Consider the following 21,878-nt stretch of genomic DNA (forward strand, 5'->3'; position numbering starts at 1 on the left):
CTGGGAATTTTTTTTTTTTTTTTTTTTGAGCTGGAGTCTCACTCTGTCGCCCAGACTGGAGTGCAGTGGCCGCTCCCAGCCACCGCAGCCTTGACCTGCCGGGCTCCGGCAATCCTTCCGCCTCAGCCTTCCAAGTAGCTGGAACTACAGGCGCGCGCTACCACGCCCGGCTGATTTTTTTGTTTTATTGTAGAGATGAGGTGTCACCTGCCCAACGCTTCTATTTCTAGGACCTACCTGACTGCCCTCATGAAAATCTCTCAAAACAAGGTTTAGATGATATAACATAAATGAAATTACCAGTCAAATGTGGTGGCTCACGTCTATTAATCCCAACATTTTGGGAGGATGAGGTGAGAGGATTGCCTGAGTCCACGGGTTCGAGGCCTAAACTAATTTTAGTTCTCAGCCTTAAACTTTACATCTGCAACATTGCTTGTGTTTCTAAGCTACTACCTCCTTCTAACTTATTCTTTACTACCTCCAAATCTCTATCTATATCCTAGGCAACTCACTTAAACATCTCAACTTGGATTCCCTGTAAATGAGACAAATACAACAGTTCCAATATTTTATCTTGCCCATATTAACTTTCTTCTCTTGCTTTCTCCATCTTAATTACACCATTACACTCCTAGGTACTCAATCTAAAATCTTCAAGTCATCTTTGACTCTTTCTTCTAAAAATTTCTAACTGGTCACCAACTCCTATTGATTCAAGTAGGTCTTCAAAACTCTAATTAATTCATCATTATTTCCTACTCAAGCACCTTTAAATGATTTCCTTGCTCTTTCCAATTTGTTCTCTATACTGTCGCCAGAGTTAAAATTTTAAACTCGCTTGCATTGTCTAATTTCTGCTTGAAGGACTTTAACTTCTTAACTGCCATAGGATCAAGTACAAATTGCTCAAAATGATACACAAAGCCCTACACAATTTGGGTCCAACTTTCAAGTTATTACATTTATTCTATTTCATGAAGATTATAAGAGTACATATGAAATTTGATATGAGATCAGAAACAAAATGATGGAAAATAATGTATCATCTACCACTTTTGAACTAATTCAGTATGCTTAAACATTCAGAGTTAACAGACAGTTAAAGTTTTTCAGTAGTAAAGATGTGAACATCACTGCAACATTTATAAGATAGCACTCTCGGGTGCGCATGCTCTAGGTTGTGGTGCGGCCTCCATTGGTCTCCTCAGCAGATGGGCTCCATGGCCCAGCGTCCGCTCCTAGCCACCTGTAATTGCGCACCGAGGCCCGTGGGGGGTCACCACCGAGGTTTCCACCAGCCCACAAGCAAGAGCATGGCGGCCATCCCCTCCAGCGGCTGGCTCATGGCTACTCAAGACTAGTACCAGTGCCGCCTGGGTTCCACTTCCAGCAACAGCTTCTGCGGAAGTGCCGAGTGCCCGCAGAAGCCATCCCGCACTCCGCGGTTCTCCCCAAGGCTGACCCAGGTCACTGGTAGGTGAGCTTCCTTTTTGGGATGTCCACTCTCCCATTCATGGCCACAGTGCTGGAGTCCATGGAGCACACGAAACCCTCCCAGGCCTCCAGCAAGATGACCACCTTGTGGCCTGGCTCGAAAACAGCCAGGTGGCCAGTCCAGCAAAGTCAACCCTGGGCTCCCATCCTGAGCAGCCACCACCAGCCTCAGGTCCTCCCCTTCCCCCTCCCATCCTGGTCCCTCCCCGCAAACTAGGAGGCTGCAGCACACAGACAAGCAAGCAATTGGGTTATTTTCTTTCAACACAGCAAACACGAAAAAGGAAGTGAGAGCACAGTTTTTCACTGCGCAGCACACAGGAGCTATTCTGATATGAAACTGTCTCCCTGCACCAAGTGGAAAATAAACTCCAGGCATCCAGGGGGAAAAAAAGCACTCTCTGATACCTTGGCAAATGTTGATCCACGTCCTTCTGATTCAATTGTAATAGTTTTTGTACGACGTAGTAAAATCTGATCAATATCTTCTTCACAGAATTTAGAGCCTTCATCTTCTTCCTCCATAATGGCACCATAAGCACCTCTTCGAAGCAGGTCTTCTATTTCCTTCTTGGAAAGCTGTTGAATCTAAAGAGAAAATAATTTTGGTAACAACAGTTTTAATGAGAAAGTATCCCTAAAGGATGTCAAAAAAAAAAAGAAGTCATGTTTAAACTGAGTTTGGGTTGGGATGCACATAAAAATTTACTGAAATAATACACTAAAGTTGTTGGTTCTTCTTTGCTGTCAAAAACTTTAGTTAAAACAAGGTTTAAGGGGGGCAGGAAAGCTCTGAAAGTTCTTTTTGGCAATAATAATTCTCCTGTTTACACAAGCACAAAATATTATTCATGAATCTTAGAGAAAAAATGCCAAAACGCAAAATTTATCACCAGACAAAGCCAATGCTAGTAGTCTTGACACTGAAAACATACTATGAAAACTGTTTATATAAACAAAAATTCTATTTTGTTGTGCCATAATAGCAATGTTTTTAAAAGAGGGCAAATTCTTATCTTGAAGATACATTCTTAGAATCTGTAAGTTCTTGGATGGGCACAGTGGCTCATGCCTTAAAATCCCAGCATTTTGGGAGGCCAGGGCGGGAGGATTGCTTGAGCTCAGGAGTTTGAGGTCAGCCTATGGAACACAGCGAGATCCCGTTTCTACAAAATAATAAAAAATAAAAAACTGGCCAGGCATGCTGGCACATGCCTCTATTCCCAGCTACTCAGGAGGAGGATGTGGAAGGATTGCCTGAGTCCTGGAGGTGGAGGCTGCAGTGAGCTGTGATGGTGCCACTGCACTCCAGCCTAGATAATGGAATGAGACCCTGACTCAAAAAAAAAAAATAATAATAAGCTATGGAAACACAGACGAAATGGAATTTAAAAGTATTTCCTAAATCTAACTCTATTCTGAAAACATCCCCTTGCATAAAATAATGTATTTACTGTCTGTATATGCCAAAATTAAATGCTATACTACCTGAGATGAAATTAAGTACAAAAATTTTTAACACAAAAACTCCAAGTGAAAAGAAAATATACATACACCACCAACATTACTTTCTCTTCCACTCATGCTCTGTAACACAGCCTTATCTAGGCCCAGTTTCAGACTGGCTCGGTCAAACATCTCTCTCTCATATGAATTACGAGTTACTAGTCTGTAGACTTTAACTGCTTTGTTCTGACCAATTCTGTGGCAACGAGCTTGGGCCTATAAAAAAGGAAACATTATAGATTTAATTTTTTTTCTCAAAAGGAATTTAACAGTAAACTAGCCATATAAACATATGTAAGAATTCTTAAACACTCTTGCTATTGAATTAGATATAACCTTTTCCTAGAAATTAAGGTAAAGCTTACCAGAATGAGAAATAATCCTACAATCAGCAATGTTAAAATTTAAGCTTATATTTCAGAGAATGTAAATCCATGAAGGACTAATATGTTTTAATGAAGGTGTAATCAATATAAGTTAAGACAAGAACACAAAATAGTTGATGGCGACACAAGTTTTAAAGACTTAAAGTCTAGCATTCAATTTCTAAACAGTTACATGATTTTATTAAAAGATGACATTTCTTGTTAGCCAAGGAATTTATTTACCTGAAGATCATTTTGAGGATTCCAATCAGAATCAAAAATTATACATGTATCAGCTGCAGTTAAGTTGATACCCAACCCACCAGCTCGGGTACACAGGAGAAAAACAAATCGATCTGAATCAGGTTTACTAAATCGATCTATAGCAGCTTGTCGAAGATTCCCTCTGACTCTGCCATCAATTCGCTCATATAAATATCTATGAAATGAAATACAATAAATTTAGCTAGATAAATATGAAAAAAAGACATATTATATCAAATGTACAAGTTGCAAGTTTTCCTGCAACAGTATGTTTACCATAGAATTAAGTAGCAATATCATCCTAGCTATTTTGTATGGTTTTATACTTTTTTAGTGTTGGTGCTAGGAAGGAAACACAAACTAATACAAAGATACAAGATCTCCACATTTCAGGATGTATGGCTAAATTAGCACTATAATAAATATCACTTTCAGAAGTTGGAATAACAAGTCAGCTACTTTCTTGATTTCATCATAACAAATTACCTTTTTTATTTTTTACAAGAAGTAAAGACTTCCACAAGAATTTATAAAAGAAGGCTGAGGTAAATAACTTTGGAGATGTAACTTTTATTTAAATGTAAGATTATGGCTAAAATAGCTATAATAGTGTCCTTAATCCATGTTACTGTCTCAATCTCAACTGATATCCTTGCTAGTACACTATAATCTATTGAGAGCAAACTGAATGCTATTGAATTCTTTATAGTCATTATTGTAAAGTAATTATCTTATAACTCTTTTATCCTTGTCCATTTAACATACCCAAAACTCAAAAACTGCAAGACATCAATAAAAATAAAATAACATAGGCGGGACGTGGTGGCTCACGCCTGTAATCCCAATTCAAGGTTACTGTGAGCTATGATCATGCCACTATACTTAGATCTGAGTGAAAGAGCTCGGTGGCTCAGCCTGTAATCCCAGCGCTTTGGGAGGCCAAGGTGAGAGCGGCCACTGCACTCCAGTCTAGGTGAGAGTGAGACTCCAACTCAAAAAAAATAAATAGATAAAAAATGAAAAAAAATAAAAAACAAAAAAAAGTGGGCCAGGAGCAGTGGCTCAAACCTATAATCCTGGTACTTTGGGAGGCTGAGATGAGAGGATTGCCTGAGTTCATGGATTCGAGACTGCCCTGGGCAACTTGGTGAGACTCATCTCTATAATAAATAAAAAAATTAGCTGAGTGTGGTAGCGCAAGCCTGTAGTTCCGGCTATTTGGAAGGCTGAGGCGGAAGGAATGCCTGAGTCCAGCAGTTGGAGGCTGTGGTGGCTGTGAGCATGCCACTGCACTTCAGCCTGGGTGACAGAGTGAGACTACAACTCAAATAAAATAAAATAAAATACAAAAAAATTTAAAAGCTAGAAGAGGAATGTTAAGTGGTATACATGTGACATCTGCCACATTTCCTCTGGCTGAAGACACATCTTTCCATATATGATTTACCAGTTTCAACAGAAGCTGTTATCTGTATCTGCAAAATGGAGATATGACTTTAATAATGCTTCTTATGGCAATAAAGAAACTTGAGGTTTTCTATGAAATTCATCATAATAGATATTTATAATTACAAACAACTTTTTTTGTATAATTCTTATGTAAGGTGATCAAGAAAATGTAAGAGTGAGTGGATTGCCTGAGCCCGTGGGATCGAGACCCGCCTGGGCGGCAAGACCTCATATCTACAATAAATCAAAAAATCAGCCGGGCATGGTAGCGCATGCCTGTGATTCCGGCTACTTGGAAGGCTGAGGCAGAAGATCGCCAGAGCCCAGCAGGTCAAGGCTGCGGTGGTCGGGAGTGGCTACTGCACTCCAGTCTGGGCGGCAGAGTGAGACTCCAACTCAAAAAAAAAAAAAAAAGAAAATGTAAGAATAGTTATTTTTAGGAACACTACAATTTAAAGTTCCTACCTCTTATATAAAATTGAGAATAACGTACATTTTGGAATGAGACTAAAGGAGTAATATACTGATCATAAAATTGGAAACAGAATAAAATTGCAAAACAAAAATGAACTACATACCCTCTGATAGTGCCAATACAAATCTTTACTTTTAATCTATAAGGGTCAAAATCTACTGACTTAAAACCTATAGCTGAAATTTCTGATTTCCTTTTATATTAATATGTTGACATCAGATTAAATCCTATTGCTCTGAAAAAACATCCCAAAATAAATGGCCTATTTTATTATCACCTAAATACTGATTAGAAAATATTTAAGACTATCTTACCGTAATGTACAAATAAAACAAAAACACATTTAACAAATCAGAAAAGATTAAAGTATGAATAAATTTTATACAGTGTATAAAAAGTATAAAACAATGTGAAGTTCTAATTATAACAATAAAATAGATTCAAAAGGTTTTTGAATCACTTTTTTTGATTTTAAAAGACAATTTTAAAGTGTCATTACCACAAGGTTTATAATTAAGAAAAATGTACTAAACCCATTTGTTCGTCCACTAATACCTGTTAATAAGCCATTTTCTTCATCAGTCTCTCCAGCCTCGCCTACTATTACAACATATAAAGTTTACGAAAACATAGTATATAATCCTAAACAATCTTTATTACTTATAGATTTGAGTGCATTTTTATCTAGGTAAAGAGAAAGATGTGAATAAAACTGGTTCAGACTATGGTGTGAACAAATCTTAATAATATATACTTGTACACCTCATAGTATAATTCAATGGATTACAGCATGCTTTACCTTTTATGTATGAGATAGTCCTCCAGGATATCAAGGCAGCGTACCATTTGAGAGAAGATGAGCACTTTATGACCTCCTGCTTTCATTTTGGGAAGCAATTTATCAATAAGGACCAATTTACCAGCAGACTGGATCATTGCTTGAAGATGAAAATCAGAAGCAGCTGGATTATATGTATCTCTGAATTCTCCAAGTATTTTCTCCTCAGCACCTGTTAAAGAAATATGAGAATATGGCAGCAAGGCACACATGCAGGCAATTCCTAACTGCTTTCTATTTCATCAGAATTAGGGCCGCTCTGTGCTTCTATAACTTAATTTTCTGATAGCAAGTACATTGCTTTTATTATAAATTATGTATTTTTGTGGCTATATTTCTACCATTACCACACTGTAAATCCACTGAGGACACAGACAATAGCTTTAGCATCTTTGTATCTCCCCAGACACCAAGCATAATGCCTTGTATAAATTATGTTTGCTAAATGTTTAATGAATGTTATTAGGGAAAGAATGAATGAAACAGTGGTCCTAACCCAGGTGAGAAAATGCATATATTTGATATTTAACATTTAAACACCAATCACAATAGTAGCTATCATAGAAGAATGATTACAATTGATCTGGATGTGTCTTTGAGTATCTTTTTAGCCAACAAAACAAGGAAACAGCCGAGCTCATTGGCTCAGCCTGTAATCCCAGCACTTTGAGAGGCCAAGACAAGTGGATTGCCTGAGCCTGTAGGTTCAAGACCAGCCCAGGCAACCTGGCAACACCTCTTCTCTACAATAAAATAAAATAAAAATTAGCTGGGCGTGGTAGCGTGCGGCTGTAATTCTGGCTACGTGGAAGGCTGAGGCAGAAGAATCGTTGGAGCCCAGCAGGTGGATGCTGGGGTGGCCATGAGCATGCCACTGGACTCCAGCCTGGGGGACAGAGTGAGACTCCGACTCAAAAAAACAAAACAAGACAAACAAACATAAAACATGGAAACAAGAATGCATTAAAAGGAAAGTCATTTTATAGGTGTCTGATGCATTCTTCTTTCAGAAAGTCTAGATTAGAATTAAAGAGCTCTGTGCCTTCCTTTGCCTGGCCTATCTAGCCATAAAAGAGTACTAGGATTACAAGAGACATCAGTTGTCTTGCATAAAATCAGTAGGTGAGGAGTATATTCCTGGGAATACAAGAAAAACCTAAACATTATATAGGGAGAACATTAGAAGAGAATGTGACAAGACCTTAAAAACTAGCATTATTACAGCACAAAAACTGAAACACTAACTGAGGTACCTAGACAGGAAGGAAACCAGGAAAAAATACAAATGCAGAGGACCAAAGATGGGCTTGGATGTTTTTGTCTGTGAGGATTAAATTGGAAGAGGAATTCTAGTCAAATTATACCGAACAGACTCCTACTCTTGTAACCTCATGCACTTACACAAGACACTGAACAAAGCAGTTCACATTGCTCCTGATTCTGAAACACTTACAATCCCCTCAGAACACCAGAGTGGAGTTGTAACAACCACTATGGCTACAGCAGTGTTTTGTTCATTTATGCACTAGTATTTGTTGAAAGAAAAAAATATTTATTATAATTCTTTTTAGCTACCTTTGATAAGATATGGATGATTACAGCACTTCCTGAGCTCCATCATGGTATTGACCAAGTTAGGTACATTAGTTTGTCCTGCTCCTTTGGATAAAAATGAAAAATTCTTTTCTAAAATAGCCCGGTAGTATTTCTTTTGAATGTTAGTAAGTTCTACTTCAATGATGGTTTCTTCCTTAGGTGCCAACTTCTTTTCCACATCTTCTTTTAATCTCCTCAACATCATTGGTTTCAGGATAGCCTGTAGTTTCTGTACCTGAATAAAAAATAAAGAGATATTATCTGAATAAAAAATAAAGAGATATTATAACATAAATGAACATTCAATTATATATACAAAATAATTAAAATAAACTTTTTTTTGTTGTTGTTGTACTCTTACTCTGTCACCCAGGCTGAAGTGCAGAGGCACACTCCTGGCTATTCCAGCCTCAACCTGCTGGGCCTCAGGTATTTCTTCCGCCTCAGTCTTCAAAGTAGCTGGAACTACAGGCACGCGACATTATGCCTGGCTAATTTGCTGATTTACTGTAGGGTTGAGGTCTTGCCAAGTTGCCCAGGCTAGTTTCAAATCCCTGGGCTCAGGTAATCCTTTCACCTCTGCCCCCCAAAGTGATGGGACTACTGGGGTGAGCCATGGCACACGGCTAATAATTACAATGATAAGAAATTTAATGAATGTATTTACAAAGAGAAATAGAATACCTGTTCCTCTGTTTTCAAATCTCCAAATTCTTGCATAAATGTTGACTCAGAAGGAAATCTTAAGGGTTCAAGAAAGTGAAGAAGACTAAATAGCTCTTCAACTGTATTTTGGAGAGGTGTGCCAGTCAAAAGCACCTTGTGCTCCTATATAAAGTAAGACCAATTCGTAGTAAACAACAGAGCACTAAAATTACATAAAAGCTGACTTCGGTTATAAAATGTTCAACTGTGTGAAAAGCAAAATTTTTAGACCATAATTTTCAATAATTAACTCAAAATACATCTTCATCGACAAATCTTCAGTAATGTATTTTCCCAATCACTTTTTAAAAACTCTGTATCATTCTTATAAAATCTCACTTTGTATGCGATTTATTTTTATCCATTCATGCCTTTAAAAATTATAAATAATTTTAAAAGAAAAGACATAAAATTTTTAAGAAGAGAGGGTATTTGGAATTCAATTGTACCTGGTGTGGTAATTTGTACATCAAAGAATACTCATTTATAATCTGAATGATCATCGTTTAATTCGTCCCACAAAAACATATTATCAAATCACTGAGTTTACAGTCCCAGAATGTAAAGGGATGACTGAAATATGCTTCTAAATTAGAATGCCATAAAAATTAAACTAACAGAAGAAAATAAACATGGAATATTTTTAATGATAGTACAAATTATCATTTAAGTTTTTATTTGACAAAAACTCTAAATTCCCAAGCTAAAGATCTGTATATGTATCTGCATATATATATATGCGCTAGTAAATGGGCTAGAATGATATATATCAAACAATAAATATTAGAGTGAGGAATTGAACTAGGAGGTGTGGGGCATAGATGGAGAGGGAGTAAAAAGGAACTCTTCATTATTTTACTCTATGTGGTTCTGTATATTTCAGTTACTTGTACAAGTATTCATGTACTAATTATATAGTCATAATTAAAAATCAAAATGTTTGAAAGAACAAACAAGCTAACAAAAAGATGACTTCAAGAACTTCTGTTATTAATTATAACCAACTACATGTGTTAAGCATATAGAATAGTGTAGGAACTGTCTCTTATCACAAATGATCTGAATAATATTATAACTTTTGTAAAAGGCTTTTTATTAAGAAATTTATGGCTTAAAACTTATGATTGTATGCTCTTTTCAATAATTCATAGTCTATAGCTTTCTTTTTTTGTCTTAGAAATTAAATTAATACAGTTTTTTGGAGGAAACAGTTACATATTTCTAAGTCTTAGAAAACAGATACAACTTTTCCTTACTAATTAAAGCCAAAACAAAAAACAAAAAGACCCTCAATTACCAAAGATAGGCTGTAGATATATCCTTATCTACAGTTAAAAAGATAAAACAAAACAGTATTTAGCACTAACCAGAGTTATGACCTTTTACTATATAGCTAAGAAACTATATTGAGTCATAGTGATTTTAAGTTACTTACCAGATTCATGAGTTTCAGGCCTTCTAAAAGCTTACAATTTTTATTTTTTAATCTATGTGCTTCATCAATAATCACACATCGCCATTCAATTGCATTAAGCTCTCCACAGCCTCCAAGAATCATTTCAAAAGTGGTGATAATGGCTTGGAATCTGTAAGCTCCTCGAATGATACGTCCCTAGAAATAATCAAATGTCTTACTTGCACTTTTTCAATTCTCAAATGGCATCTAATGGCATCTACTATAAAATACCTTCCACTGAAAAAAAAACCTTTTCTTTTTTGAGACTGAGTCTCACATTGTCGTCCAAGCTGGAGTGCAGTGACACCATGATGGCTTACCAAAGCCTCGTTACTTCTGCCTCAGACTCCCAAGTAGCCGGGACTACAGGTGAGCACCAACACGTCTGGCTATTTTTTTTTATTTTTGTAGAGACGAGGTCTCACTATGCTGCCCAGTCTGGTCTTGAATTCCTAGGCTCAAGTGATTCTCCAGTCTCAGCCTCCAAAAGTGTTGGGATTACAGGGGTGAGCAACTATACCTGGCCTCCATTGAAAATTTTACATAATAATAGACTCTCCCCTACAATAAAGGATTTTAGCATTAAAACTGTTTTAGATTGCTCTGTTCAATAATGTTGTCAAAAATCATGCCAACACAATTATACTGTTTATAATTATATCCAAATAAATATTCCCTGGTAAGATATTTTATGACAATTTTTAATTATAATAACAATTTTGGTCAAGGAGGAAATTATTTAAAAATTTGGCCAAAAAGATTTTAGTATCAGTGCTTTATTACTTACATCTATGAGTTCACAAATAAAATAGCAAATAAGTAATGAATAATTAGTCATCCAAATAATTTATTCAGTAAATGTTTATTGAGTGTCTAAGTGCCAGACCCGTTCTAGTTGCTGGAGATAGGCAGTAGATAAAACAGATAAAAATAATTATTCAAATGGAAATTGTGTTCCAATGATTCTAATGCAGAACACAAAATTAAGAAAAAATTATTTAAAAAGTAAGATGGAAAGAAATAAGAGTTGTAGAGTAAAATAAGTAAAGATGTGGGATAAGAAGTATAAGGTTGGAATTGACCACTGCAATTTTATATAGGGTGGTTGGGAGACCATTACAGAGAAATGACATTTGAGCAACGACACAAAGACAAGGGAGGAAGCCATGTTGACATCTATAGATCTATAAAGGAAAACATTCTTGGTAAAAGAAGCAGCAAGTATAAAGGGCCCAGAATGGGTATATCTTTGGCAGTATTCAGATAACAGCAAGAAATCCAGAGTGGTTGAAACTCAGTGAACGGGGAGGGGATAAGAGAAACTGTATTGGGACTTGAAAGCTGTGGTTTTTAAGAACTTTGGTTTTTATTCTGAGTAAGAAGCTATTGAAATGGTTTGAGAGAAGAAATGTCATGATTTAACATATTTTTTTAAAGTCCCTTTGGTTGTGGTGAAAATTTTCTGAAAAGGCCAAAGACAGGATCATGGAAACTAGCTAAAAAGTTGCCACAGTAATTCAAGTAAGAAATCATTGGAAAGCATGCGAAGTGGTTGGTTCTGAAGATATTATGAAGGTATACAAACCAGAGTCAAACAGGATTTTCTAATGGTATGGAGTAAGATAAAGAGAGGAATCAAATTTTACTCTAAAAAATTTAGCTTGAATAACTGAAAGGCCATGTTGCTATTTACTAAAAAGAGGAAGTTCAGAATTTTGGTTCTGTATATGTTAAGTTTGAGATGTCTATTAGATATATCTATGTGGAATTTTTAAGTAGGCATTTGGATATGATTCTAGAATTTAGGAAAGAGTTTAGAATTAATGGTATAGATTTAGAGATTTCCGTCAGTACAGCTGGTATTTAAAGTTATGTGTATGAGTGAAATCTCTGAAGGAGCAAGTATAAAAACAAAAGAGTTTGAAGACTAAACCCTGGGTCACCCCAAAGTTTAGATATAGAATGTATAAGAAGAAAGCAGTAAAGAAGACTTGAAAAAGAATAAGCAGGGATGTAGGACAGCAGAAAGTCCTGGAATCTAAGTGAAAAGAGTGTTTAAATGGAACTGAAAACATAAACTATTGGGGATTAAAACAAAATTAAAGGGTTAAGAACAAATGTATTCTGACTCAGATTTTAACTCACAGTAACCTAATTAATTTTAGATTAATTCATATTGATTGTATAAACTGGCCATTAAGTTGAATAAAAGCTCCAGCAGAATATTATTAACACAGATATAAATTATAAATCTATGTCATTTATACAGTTCTAAAAACCTAGGATATAATATATTTAGTTAAGTCAGTATCATATAATGACAAGGTCTCTTGTGTCTGATGTTTGTTTATTTTTTTTTTTTTTGAGTTGGAGTCTCACTCTGTCGTCCAGACTGGAGTGCAGTGGTCGCTCACGGTCACCGCAGCCTCAGCCTGCTGGGCTCCAGCGATCCTTCCGCCTCAGCCTTCCGAGTAGCCAGAATTACAGGCATGCGCCACCACACCCAGCTGATTTTTTGATTTATTGTAGAGATGAGGTCTCGCTGCCCAGGCGGGTCTCGAACCCGCGGGCTCAGGCAATTCACTAACCTCAGCCTCCCAAAGGCCCGGCTGATGTTTGTTTATTAATCTCAGTTTTGCTCTGATTTTGGGACAATCTATGCAGCTTCTTTATGCTTGTTTTCCTCATGTGAAAAATGGGATAATATTATATATTTACAAAGCTGACATTATAAAGATTAAGTGAAATAATATATGCAAATTCTTTAGCATGATGCCTGGCACATAGCAAATACTCAATAAATGTCTATGGTTATTAGTATTGTCATTTCTGTTATTTTTCCTAAGGAAATAACAAAAAATTTTAGTACTAGTAGCAAGCTATTAGATAACTTAAAAAAAGCAAAAGTTAAATATTCAATTAACTGATATTACAACTTATTTGAAAGAGTTAACTCTAAAAGTTACTTCTATATTTGAAATACAGATCTCTTTATCTCATTACATGAGGTCTGTATCTTCCGAAATTTAAAACCTCTTCTGATAATATTCTTCTAGAATCTATAACATGTAACATAAAATACAATACTTAATATATACAGTTCAGTTTATTACACATCAAGAATCTTCTATGTTTTTGGATACCCCATGTATGCCACACTCATAACATACATATTAAAATTATAAATTTGTTAAAAATCTCTTAAAGTCTCATGATTTTAATTGTGCCTTGAAAAATTAGAAGGTCAGACAAAATCATTTTTATGACAACATACAGTTCTAATATTCTACACATATATGATTAAGAATAATAAAACACTAAGAAAGGGAATAAAAATGTAACCTAATTAAGATGTCACAGACTTCAGGATAAAAGTAGATACTTTTCATCTGAGGAATAATTAAAGGATTACACAGACACTTAATTTCATATAAATGCAATTGTTTCAACCCTGGAAGTAGGAAGGAGAAAATGAGGTTAATGGAACAAAATCAGTTAACTCATCCATTTTTAGCCACAAATGGGTAGAAACTCATTTATAACTTGGAGGCAAGAGTAAAAGGTTATGCACAACTTCTATCATATTACTTCAACTTCTATCATACCACATACCATGAACATATATTATAATGATCCTTTTAGAACAGTACAATCAGTAAGAGAAAAATAAATTATTAAATGTTTTTTAAGTACACTGCCTGGCAATAAACATTTTCTAATTAAAAACTACAATTCTTTATGAATTGTGTTTATTAATTTTACTTTTTACCTTTTTTGGAGGGGAGTTGGGGGTCTCACTCTACCACCCAGACCTGAGTGCAGTGGCATAATCATGACTCACCACAGCCGTGAGCCCCTGGGCTTAGGCCAGTCCTTCTGCCTCAGCTTCCCAAGCAGCAGGGACTACAAGCATGCATCAACATGTCTAGCTCATTTTTTAATTTTTAATTTTTTTTGTAGAGATGAGGTCTCACTATGTTGCCTAGGCTGGTCTTAAACTCCAGGCTCAAGCAATTCTCTTACCTCGGTCTTGAAAAGGGATCACAGGTGTAAATGACCATGTCTAACCTCTTATTTCTTAATAAAGATTTTTATATGTAAAATTATTCATATTAAGATTGAAGACTAGCCGGGCTCGGTGGCTCAGCCTGTAATCCCGCGCCTTTGGGAGGCTGAAGTGAATGGATTGCCTGTGCCCGCAGGTTCGCGACCCGCCTGGACAGCGAGACCTCATCTCTACAATAAATCAAAAAATCAGCCAGGTGTGGTAGCGCATGTCTCTAATTCCAGCTACTTGGAAGGCTGAGGTGGAAGGATAACCGGAGCCCAGCACGTCGAGGCTGAGGTGGCTGGGAGCGGCCACTGCACTCGAGTCTGGGCAACATGTTTTCTAGTCTTTCAGCTGGAAAATTTTTTTCTTATTTTGTCATCTCTTTATTTTATGATTTGTATATTTAGGAGAAATAGCAAAACCTTTCCTAAGGAGTAAGTGGCTAAAGTAAACTGAAAAATGTGCCTCTAAAATACACGGGACAAGAAAAAGATGGAGATATGTCTATTGGAAAACAAAATAAACCAACCAAATATTTCTAAATGTCAAAAATCCATTGAACATTAAAGAAAACCTAATGTTTCAGCTCAGTAGGCATTTAAATCCATGGTGCTTACAGAAGATTTAAATTATTTAAATAAAGAGAAAAAAAAGCTGGAAGATAATCAGAGGTAACTATTACTGTAAAAATAAATGTAATTTATATTTTTAAAACATTAGAAAAGTAATTATTAGCCAGGCTTGGTGGCTCAGCCTGTAATCCCGCACCTTTGGGAGGCTGAGGTGAGTGGATTGCCAGAGCCCGTGGGTTCGAGATCCGCCTGGGCAGCGAGACCTCATCTCTACAATAAATAAAAAAATCAGCCAGGCGTGGTAGCGCATGCCTGTAATTCCGGCTACTTGGAAGGCTGAGGCGGAAGGATCGCCGGAGCCCAGCAGGTCGAGGCTGCGGTGGCTGGGAGTGGCCACTGCACTCCAGTCTGGGCGACAGAGTGAGACTCCAACTCAAAAAAAAAAGAAAAGTAATTATTTTAGTTGAAAAATTGAGAATTACAATCAAACTTATACATTTGTATAAATCAGCATATTTCACTACAGTGAATTAGAGCATTAAACTGACTTTTGTCATTGTTAGCTTCAGCTACTAAGATTTATTATAAAATAAAAATGATGAATAAAAGACCTTACACTAAGATCTAAGTAGGCAATTAAAATCTATCCTAAATTTAAAAAGTAATTAGTATGTAATGCTTATCTTTTTCAGTCCTGATCTTTCAAACAACAAACAAAATAATCAATAACACACCTGTGAGTCCCTGAAGTACATCTCATATTGCTGTATCATCTGTCTGCTAATCAGGCTCCCATGATAAACCACAACATTAATATCAGTCCACGTACGAAATTCTCTCTCCCAGTTTGCAATGGTAGAAAGTGGAGCAATAATCAGGAAAGGTCCTCTTATACCAGTCAGAAGGATTTCGTAGAGGAATGTAATTGATTGAATGGTTTTGCCAAGACCCATTTCATCTGCTAAAATGCAGTTTCGTCTGAAATAAACAAATATGTCATCCATGCATACATTGGGTTTTTTATATATTATAATGTTTCTAAAGATAAATATACAAAACGAATCAAAGATCAAATAAAAATACGAGTATTTACAAAAATGTAAAAGTTACTGAAGTGCAGAGTCGGCTCAAGATTACAATTTTATTATAATCCCGTGAAGAAACAACCAAAAATTTTTGTAGTTCCAAAATAAAGACACCACCCATTAGATGTTTGATTTTTTTTTTTTTTTTTTAGGGAGTGAAAAGGCAAGAGTGAGGCAAACTAAATATATTTATTCAGGAAGCATTTGTTAAATACCTTCTACATCTCAGGACAGTATGAGAAGATGGGATACAAAAGAAATAGAACGTGTTCTCTGCCTTTGGGGGCTTGTATCTATTAGAGAAGCGACATGCAAATAAATAAATAGTCATGGAATGTACTATTGTAGAAGCATGAATAAAGCACTACTTTTCAATTGTGGCTGTCTATTAGAAGAGTCCACAAAATTTGAAAAAAACAGATACTCAGTTCCTCCCATATACATTCTGATTTAGTGTATATAGAGTGAGATCAAATCAGGTGTAATTTTAAAAATAGCTCGAGGCTGGGAGCGGTGGCTCATGGCATATAATCCCAGCACTTTGGGAGGCCAAGGTGAGAGGACTGCCTAAGCCCATGGATTTGAGACTAGCCTGGGCAACTTGGCGTGACCTCATCTCAACAATAAATCAAAAAATTAGCCAGGAATGGGGGTGCTCGCCTGTAGTTCCAACTACTTGGAATGCTGAAGCAGAAGGATCGCCAGAGCCCAGCAGGTTGAGGCTGCGGGGGCCATGAGTGTGTCACTGCACTCCAGTCTGGGTGACAGAGTGAGACTCCTGACTCAAAAACAAACAAACAAACGAATGCTCCATAGATGATTACTACGTGTAGCCAGTTAAGAATTATCAGTAGTTTATTTTGGAAGCTCAAAAGAATAAGCATTAACTCTGGCTAGAAGAGATGAGAGAAGACTTCATACAGGAAGGAGGTCAGTAATTAGTAGGATTTTGCCAGTGAGCCCAGCAAAGGAACAGAAGTGTAAAAAACATGATCAACTGAGGGACTAAAAGCTGCTTAATGTGGTTTGGAGAAAAGGGGAAAGGGAGAAGAGATTATTGAGATAAATAGAAGATGTTAGACATTCTGTTATGCAATGGGATTCACTAAAAATCTGAAAAGAAACCTAGTGAAATTAGATTTGTATTTTAAAGTTTAATCTGGTGCTGTTATGGATATTAGACAATGAGGTGACTAGAAGTTGGGACACATATCGGAAAAATACCGTAACAGTACAGGGAGGAAAGTGCGGGCACCTGGTCTAAGAAAGAGGAGATCAGGAGGAAAGAACTCATTCCACAATTAATTGCTGGTTAGAATAAATTGGACCTAGTTACCAACTAGATGCCAGATGAAGTCATATTTAAGTTTGGGTAACTAAATGAACCGTGTTATTATTAAGATGGAAAATTCAGAGGAAGAACCAGTTTGATATAGAAGAAATAGAAAATAATAAAACTAATTTTATATCTGTTGTGTTTAAAGAATCACTGAGGCTGGGCATGGTGGCTTATACCTGTAATCCCAACACTTTGGGAGGCTGAGGCAGGAGAATCGCTTGAGCCCAGGAGTTCGAGAGCAGCCTGGGCAACATAGGAAAACCTTATCTCTACAAAAAAAGAAAAAAGAGAGACAGAGAGAGAGAGATAGACATTCAGGTAGCAAAAGACAAATAAAAATATGAGCCTAGAGTTCTAGACTTAATAAAAGCATGGGATCATTACAATATTATTGGTACTAGAAGGCATGAAGGTGTAGAATATGGCTTGGGGAGAATAAACATGTAATATGACAAGAGAGCTAAAGACAATCTAGGGCAAGACAAAATAACAGCTAAAGGGCAGGCAGAGGATGAGGAACCAGCAGACTATTGAAAAGTATAGTCACAGAGGTATTGGAGAGGTAGGAGAGCCACACAATGGAAGCTGTTGGGGTTTTGAATGGGGGAAATGTTTAAAGAAAGAAGGAGCAGCAACTACTCTCTAATGAACTGAGAACAAATTAGAGCTGAAGAATATCAGAGAAGAGACAAAAAGAAAACCCACACTCCAACAGGTTGAAAAGACAACTGTAGATGAGGAAATGAGGAGAGCTTGTACGGGCTACTCCTGGGGAAGAACCTTTTAATTTCTGATTCATTTGTAGACCTGGTTATGAGAGCAGGGAAGAATGAGTTTGAATGATTTTACATACCGTTTCGAGGTTTCTCTATAACTATACACAGAGAGCGAAGAGGGCAGAATTGTAAAAAAGGGCTTCATGAAAGCGGTGAAAGTTTAAAATAGGCAATGTAGAAGATGGGAAAGGGTATTGATGAAAGAAGAAAAGTTTAAAAAATATATTTTGTAGCCGGGCTTGGTGGCTCAGCCTGTAATCCCGTGCCTTTGGGAGGCTGAGGTGAGTGGATTGCCTGAGCCCGCGGGTTCGAGACCCGCCTGGGCAGGCGAGACCTCATCTCTACAATAAAATCAAAAAATTAGCCGGGCGTGGTAGCGCGCGCCTATAATTCCGGATACTTGGAAGGCTGAGGCGGAAGGATCGCCGGAGCCCAGCAGGTCGAGGCTGCGGTGGCCGGGAGCGGTCACTGCCCTCCAGTCTGGGTGACAGAGAGAGACTCCAACTCAAACAAAACAAAACAAAACAAAACAAACAAACAACAACAAAAAAATATATATATAGTGAAACATTTTTTGACTGAGTTCGGGGGCTCAGCCTATAATCCCAGTACTTTGGGAGGCCAAGATGGGTGGATTGTCTGAGCCATGGGTTCGAGAACAGCCCAAACAACTTGGAGAGACCTCCTCTCTACAATAAATAAAACAATTAGCAGGGCGTGGTCTCACGCACCTGTAATTTCAGCTGCTTGGAAGGCTGAGGTAGAAGGATCACCGGAGCCCAATAGGTTCATGGTGGGGTGCCTGTGAGTGTGCCACTGCACTCAAGCCTGGGCAACGGAGTGAGACTCCATCTCAAAAAAAAAAAAAAAAAAACATTCTTGGATGGTTCTCTTGGGAAAAATGGTGATTAACGAAGGAAAATAAAACCAGAGAAAGGAGCACTATATGGGATAACAGATCCCTCTCACTTCATCTGACTGAGTTGTGTGACTCGTATTACTATGTGTAACTATGCAGAAGAATCATGTGAGAAGTAAAAACACAGAAGAGTGATTTTGAATAAAAGCATCACCAAATTGTGCTATTATTACTAATAACAGTGCCTTCATTTGCTCTTTTGTATATACTACTATACTCAATCATGGAACCTTTTACTTCTTTTGCAATTATCTGTTTACCTCAACAAAGAATGTGAGATATATTCTAAAAAGAATTTTTAACAACTTGGAAAATAATTAATAAGATGGGATAATTCATTAGTACGTTCCCAGATTTCATATTCTATTCTTTATCAGTTCCTGACAAACTTCTTTACATTAAAGACTTACATTAAATAACAGAGACCTACCTAATTCCTACATGTACCTTGCTCACAACTCACAAACTAGAACCAACTGTTGGTAGACAGTAGTATGAGTTGGTGAGTTGAAAAGCATTGTGTAACATAGAAGAGGTTTTATGATTGTAGGAAAGGTATTTCAAATTTAATTATTAATCAACATACCAATTTTCTTCTATTCTGATAGGTGCATATAAAGAAACCAACTGTAGTTGCAACCCTAAATTGCAATTTACACATTTTCCTGAAGTAACCTCACTTTAAATAATGAAGACTTCATGACAACAATATAGCAACATCAGTACCTATTTTACTTAACATATTTTGGCACATATAAAAAAAAGAATAACACTTTAATTTTTTTGTGTTAAGATATACTACATACCTATTATACCAATTGAACAAGAGCCAGTTGAGTCCTTCCAGCTGATATTCCCTGAGTTGATTGCCATTTTTATAGTCCCTGGATTGATCTATTTTCTTCCAAATATTAGAGGGAGGACGGTCCTTTGTGGAAAAACAAAGGATAAATGATGTTTAAATCTTCCATATATCTTATTCATAGCAAAAAATATATATATTGCTTTTACAATAATGCCAGAAGTATAACATTGTACCAAGTTATGATGAAATGTTACCTAACATTTAAAGAATAATTTAATTCTGCACAACTGTTTAGAAAGTTGAAGAGGAAAGCATACTTTCGATTCACTCTATGAAGTACTAAAATTAGGCACATACATTACAAGAGAACTAAAAAACAATATACCTCATGAACAAAGATGCAAACATTCTTTTTTTCTAAAGTTATAAAACAAACTTTATTAAAGAATGAAGGGAGAAAAGAAAGGGAGACATGCCAGAGCTGGCATGGGCGAAAGAAACCACTGCAAATATTCTTTTTTTTTTTTTTGAGTTGGAGTCTCACTCTGTAGCCCAGACTGGAGTGCAGTGGCTGCTCCCGGCCACCGCTGCCTCGACTTGCTGGGCTCCGGCAATCCTTCCGCCTCAGCCTTCCAAGTAGCCGGAATTACAGGCATGTGCTACCACGCCCGGCTGATTTTTTTATTTATTGTAGAGATGAGGTCTCGCTGCCCAGGCAGGTCTCGAACCCGCGGGCTCAAATATTCTTAAGGAAATTTTACCAAATGGAATCTAACAATATATACAAAGGGTAATACGTTGTGACCAAGTAGGGTTTGTACCAGGAATAGAAGGTGGGTTTTAAATGGAAAATTAATCAGTGTTGGTCAACAGACAAAAAAACAAAATTAATATAGTAATCTCAATAGATTCAGAAAAGATATTTGAAAAGAATCAACATTCATTTCTACCAAAAACAAATAAAATTTTGAGTAAGAGGGAATTTCTTCAACCAGTTAAGGCATGTCTACAAAAAAGCCAAGTTAGCATAATTTTTTTTTTTTTTTGAATTAGAATCTCACTCTGTTACTCAGGCTGGAGTGCAGTGCAGTGGCACACTCATAGCCACTACAGCCTCGACCTGCTGGGCTCAGGCGATTCTTCTACCTCAGCCTTCCAAGTAGCTGGAACTATGCCACCGTGCTTGGCTAATTTTTTCATTTATTGTAGAGACGAGGTCTCACCAAGTTGCCCAGGCTGGTCTTGAACTCCTGGACTCACATAATCCTCTTGCCTCAGCCTCCCAAAGTGCTGGGATTACAGGCTTGAGCCACCACACCTGGCCTAGCATCATTCTTAAAGAAAAAAGATGGAATACTTTTCCCCTAAGATCAGAAATAAGGCAAGGATGTCCACTGCAACGTCTATTCAACATTATAATGCAGGCTCTAACAAGAGTAATCAAGCAAAGAAAGAGAAAAAAGTCATAAAACGTTACAAAGGAAGAAGTAAAACTGTCTTTAATTATAGAAGACATGATTTGTCTATGTAGAAAATCCTGTGGAATCTAAAAAAAAAAGCTGAGCTAAGTAGTAATTTTAGCAAGGTTGAGTAATACAAGACCACATCAATATATTAAAGTCAACTATATTCTACACTGTGGCAACGATCATAAACAACTTTAAAAAAATCATTTCATAATATAGCATCCACCACATGAAGTATTTAGAAATAAATCTCACAAAAGTTGTATAACACTAGTATATTTAAAACTACAAAACACTGCTGACAGAAATTCAAGAAGAGCTAAATAAATAGCTATACAATGTTCACGAATTGAAAGACTCAACATTGTTATTGATTTTTCCCAAATTAAGTAATACATTCAACACAATCAAACCAAAATCTCATCAAGACTTTTTGTAGAAACTGACAAGCCAATTCTAAAAGCATACAGAAATGCAAAGAACCAGAAATAGCCATAACTCTGAAAATGAAGAATAAACCTGGAAGACTAACACTGACTGATTTCAAAGTTTGTAAGTCACAGAATCAAAACTATGTAGAATTTATGTAAAGATAAAAAAATAAACAGGTCAGAGTGACAGAATAGATGGCTCAAAAATACATTCATAGGTTAGTCAACTGATTTTTGACAAAGTTGGAAAGGCAATTCAGTGAGGAAAAGAGAGGTTTTTTAA

The 21,878-nt window shown here is 36.6% G+C and overlaps 1 protein-coding gene across 5 annotated transcripts in view; it reads right to left on the bottom strand.

Moving 5' to 3' along the window:
• Positions 1-21,878, bottom strand: part of CHD9 (chromodomain helicase DNA binding protein 9) — a 286,505-nt gene that overhangs the window by 79,667 nt on the left and 184,960 nt on the right. For all 5 annotated transcript variants that reach the window (XM_021717459.1, XM_021717461.1, XM_021717462.1 and 2 more), the window contains 9 exons: positions 19,700-19,821; positions 15,509-15,752; positions 10,131-10,307; positions 8,675-8,818; positions 7,970-8,225; positions 6,356-6,566; positions 3,612-3,807; positions 3,052-3,219; positions 1,906-2,085 (listed from right to left, as the gene is read on the bottom strand). In XM_021717459.1, coding sequence (XP_021573134.1) covers positions 1,906-2,085; positions 3,052-3,219; positions 3,612-3,807; positions 6,356-6,566; positions 7,970-8,225; positions 8,675-8,818; positions 10,131-10,307; positions 15,509-15,752; positions 19,700-19,821 — 1,698 coding nt within the window. The remainder of the gene's footprint in view (positions 1-1,905; positions 2,086-3,051; positions 3,220-3,611; positions 3,808-6,355; positions 6,567-7,969; positions 8,226-8,674; positions 8,819-10,130; positions 10,308-15,508; positions 15,753-19,699; positions 19,822-21,878) is intronic.

The sequence above is a fragment of the Carlito syrichta genome, unplaced genomic scaffold (genome assembly GCF_000164805.1).
Source record: "Carlito syrichta isolate Samal-C Ts95f unplaced genomic scaffold, Tarsius_syrichta-2.0.1 Scaffold309768, whole genome shotgun sequence".
In the NCBI taxonomy this organism is placed as follows: domain Eukaryota; kingdom Metazoa; phylum Chordata; class Mammalia; order Primates; family Tarsiidae; genus Carlito; species Carlito syrichta.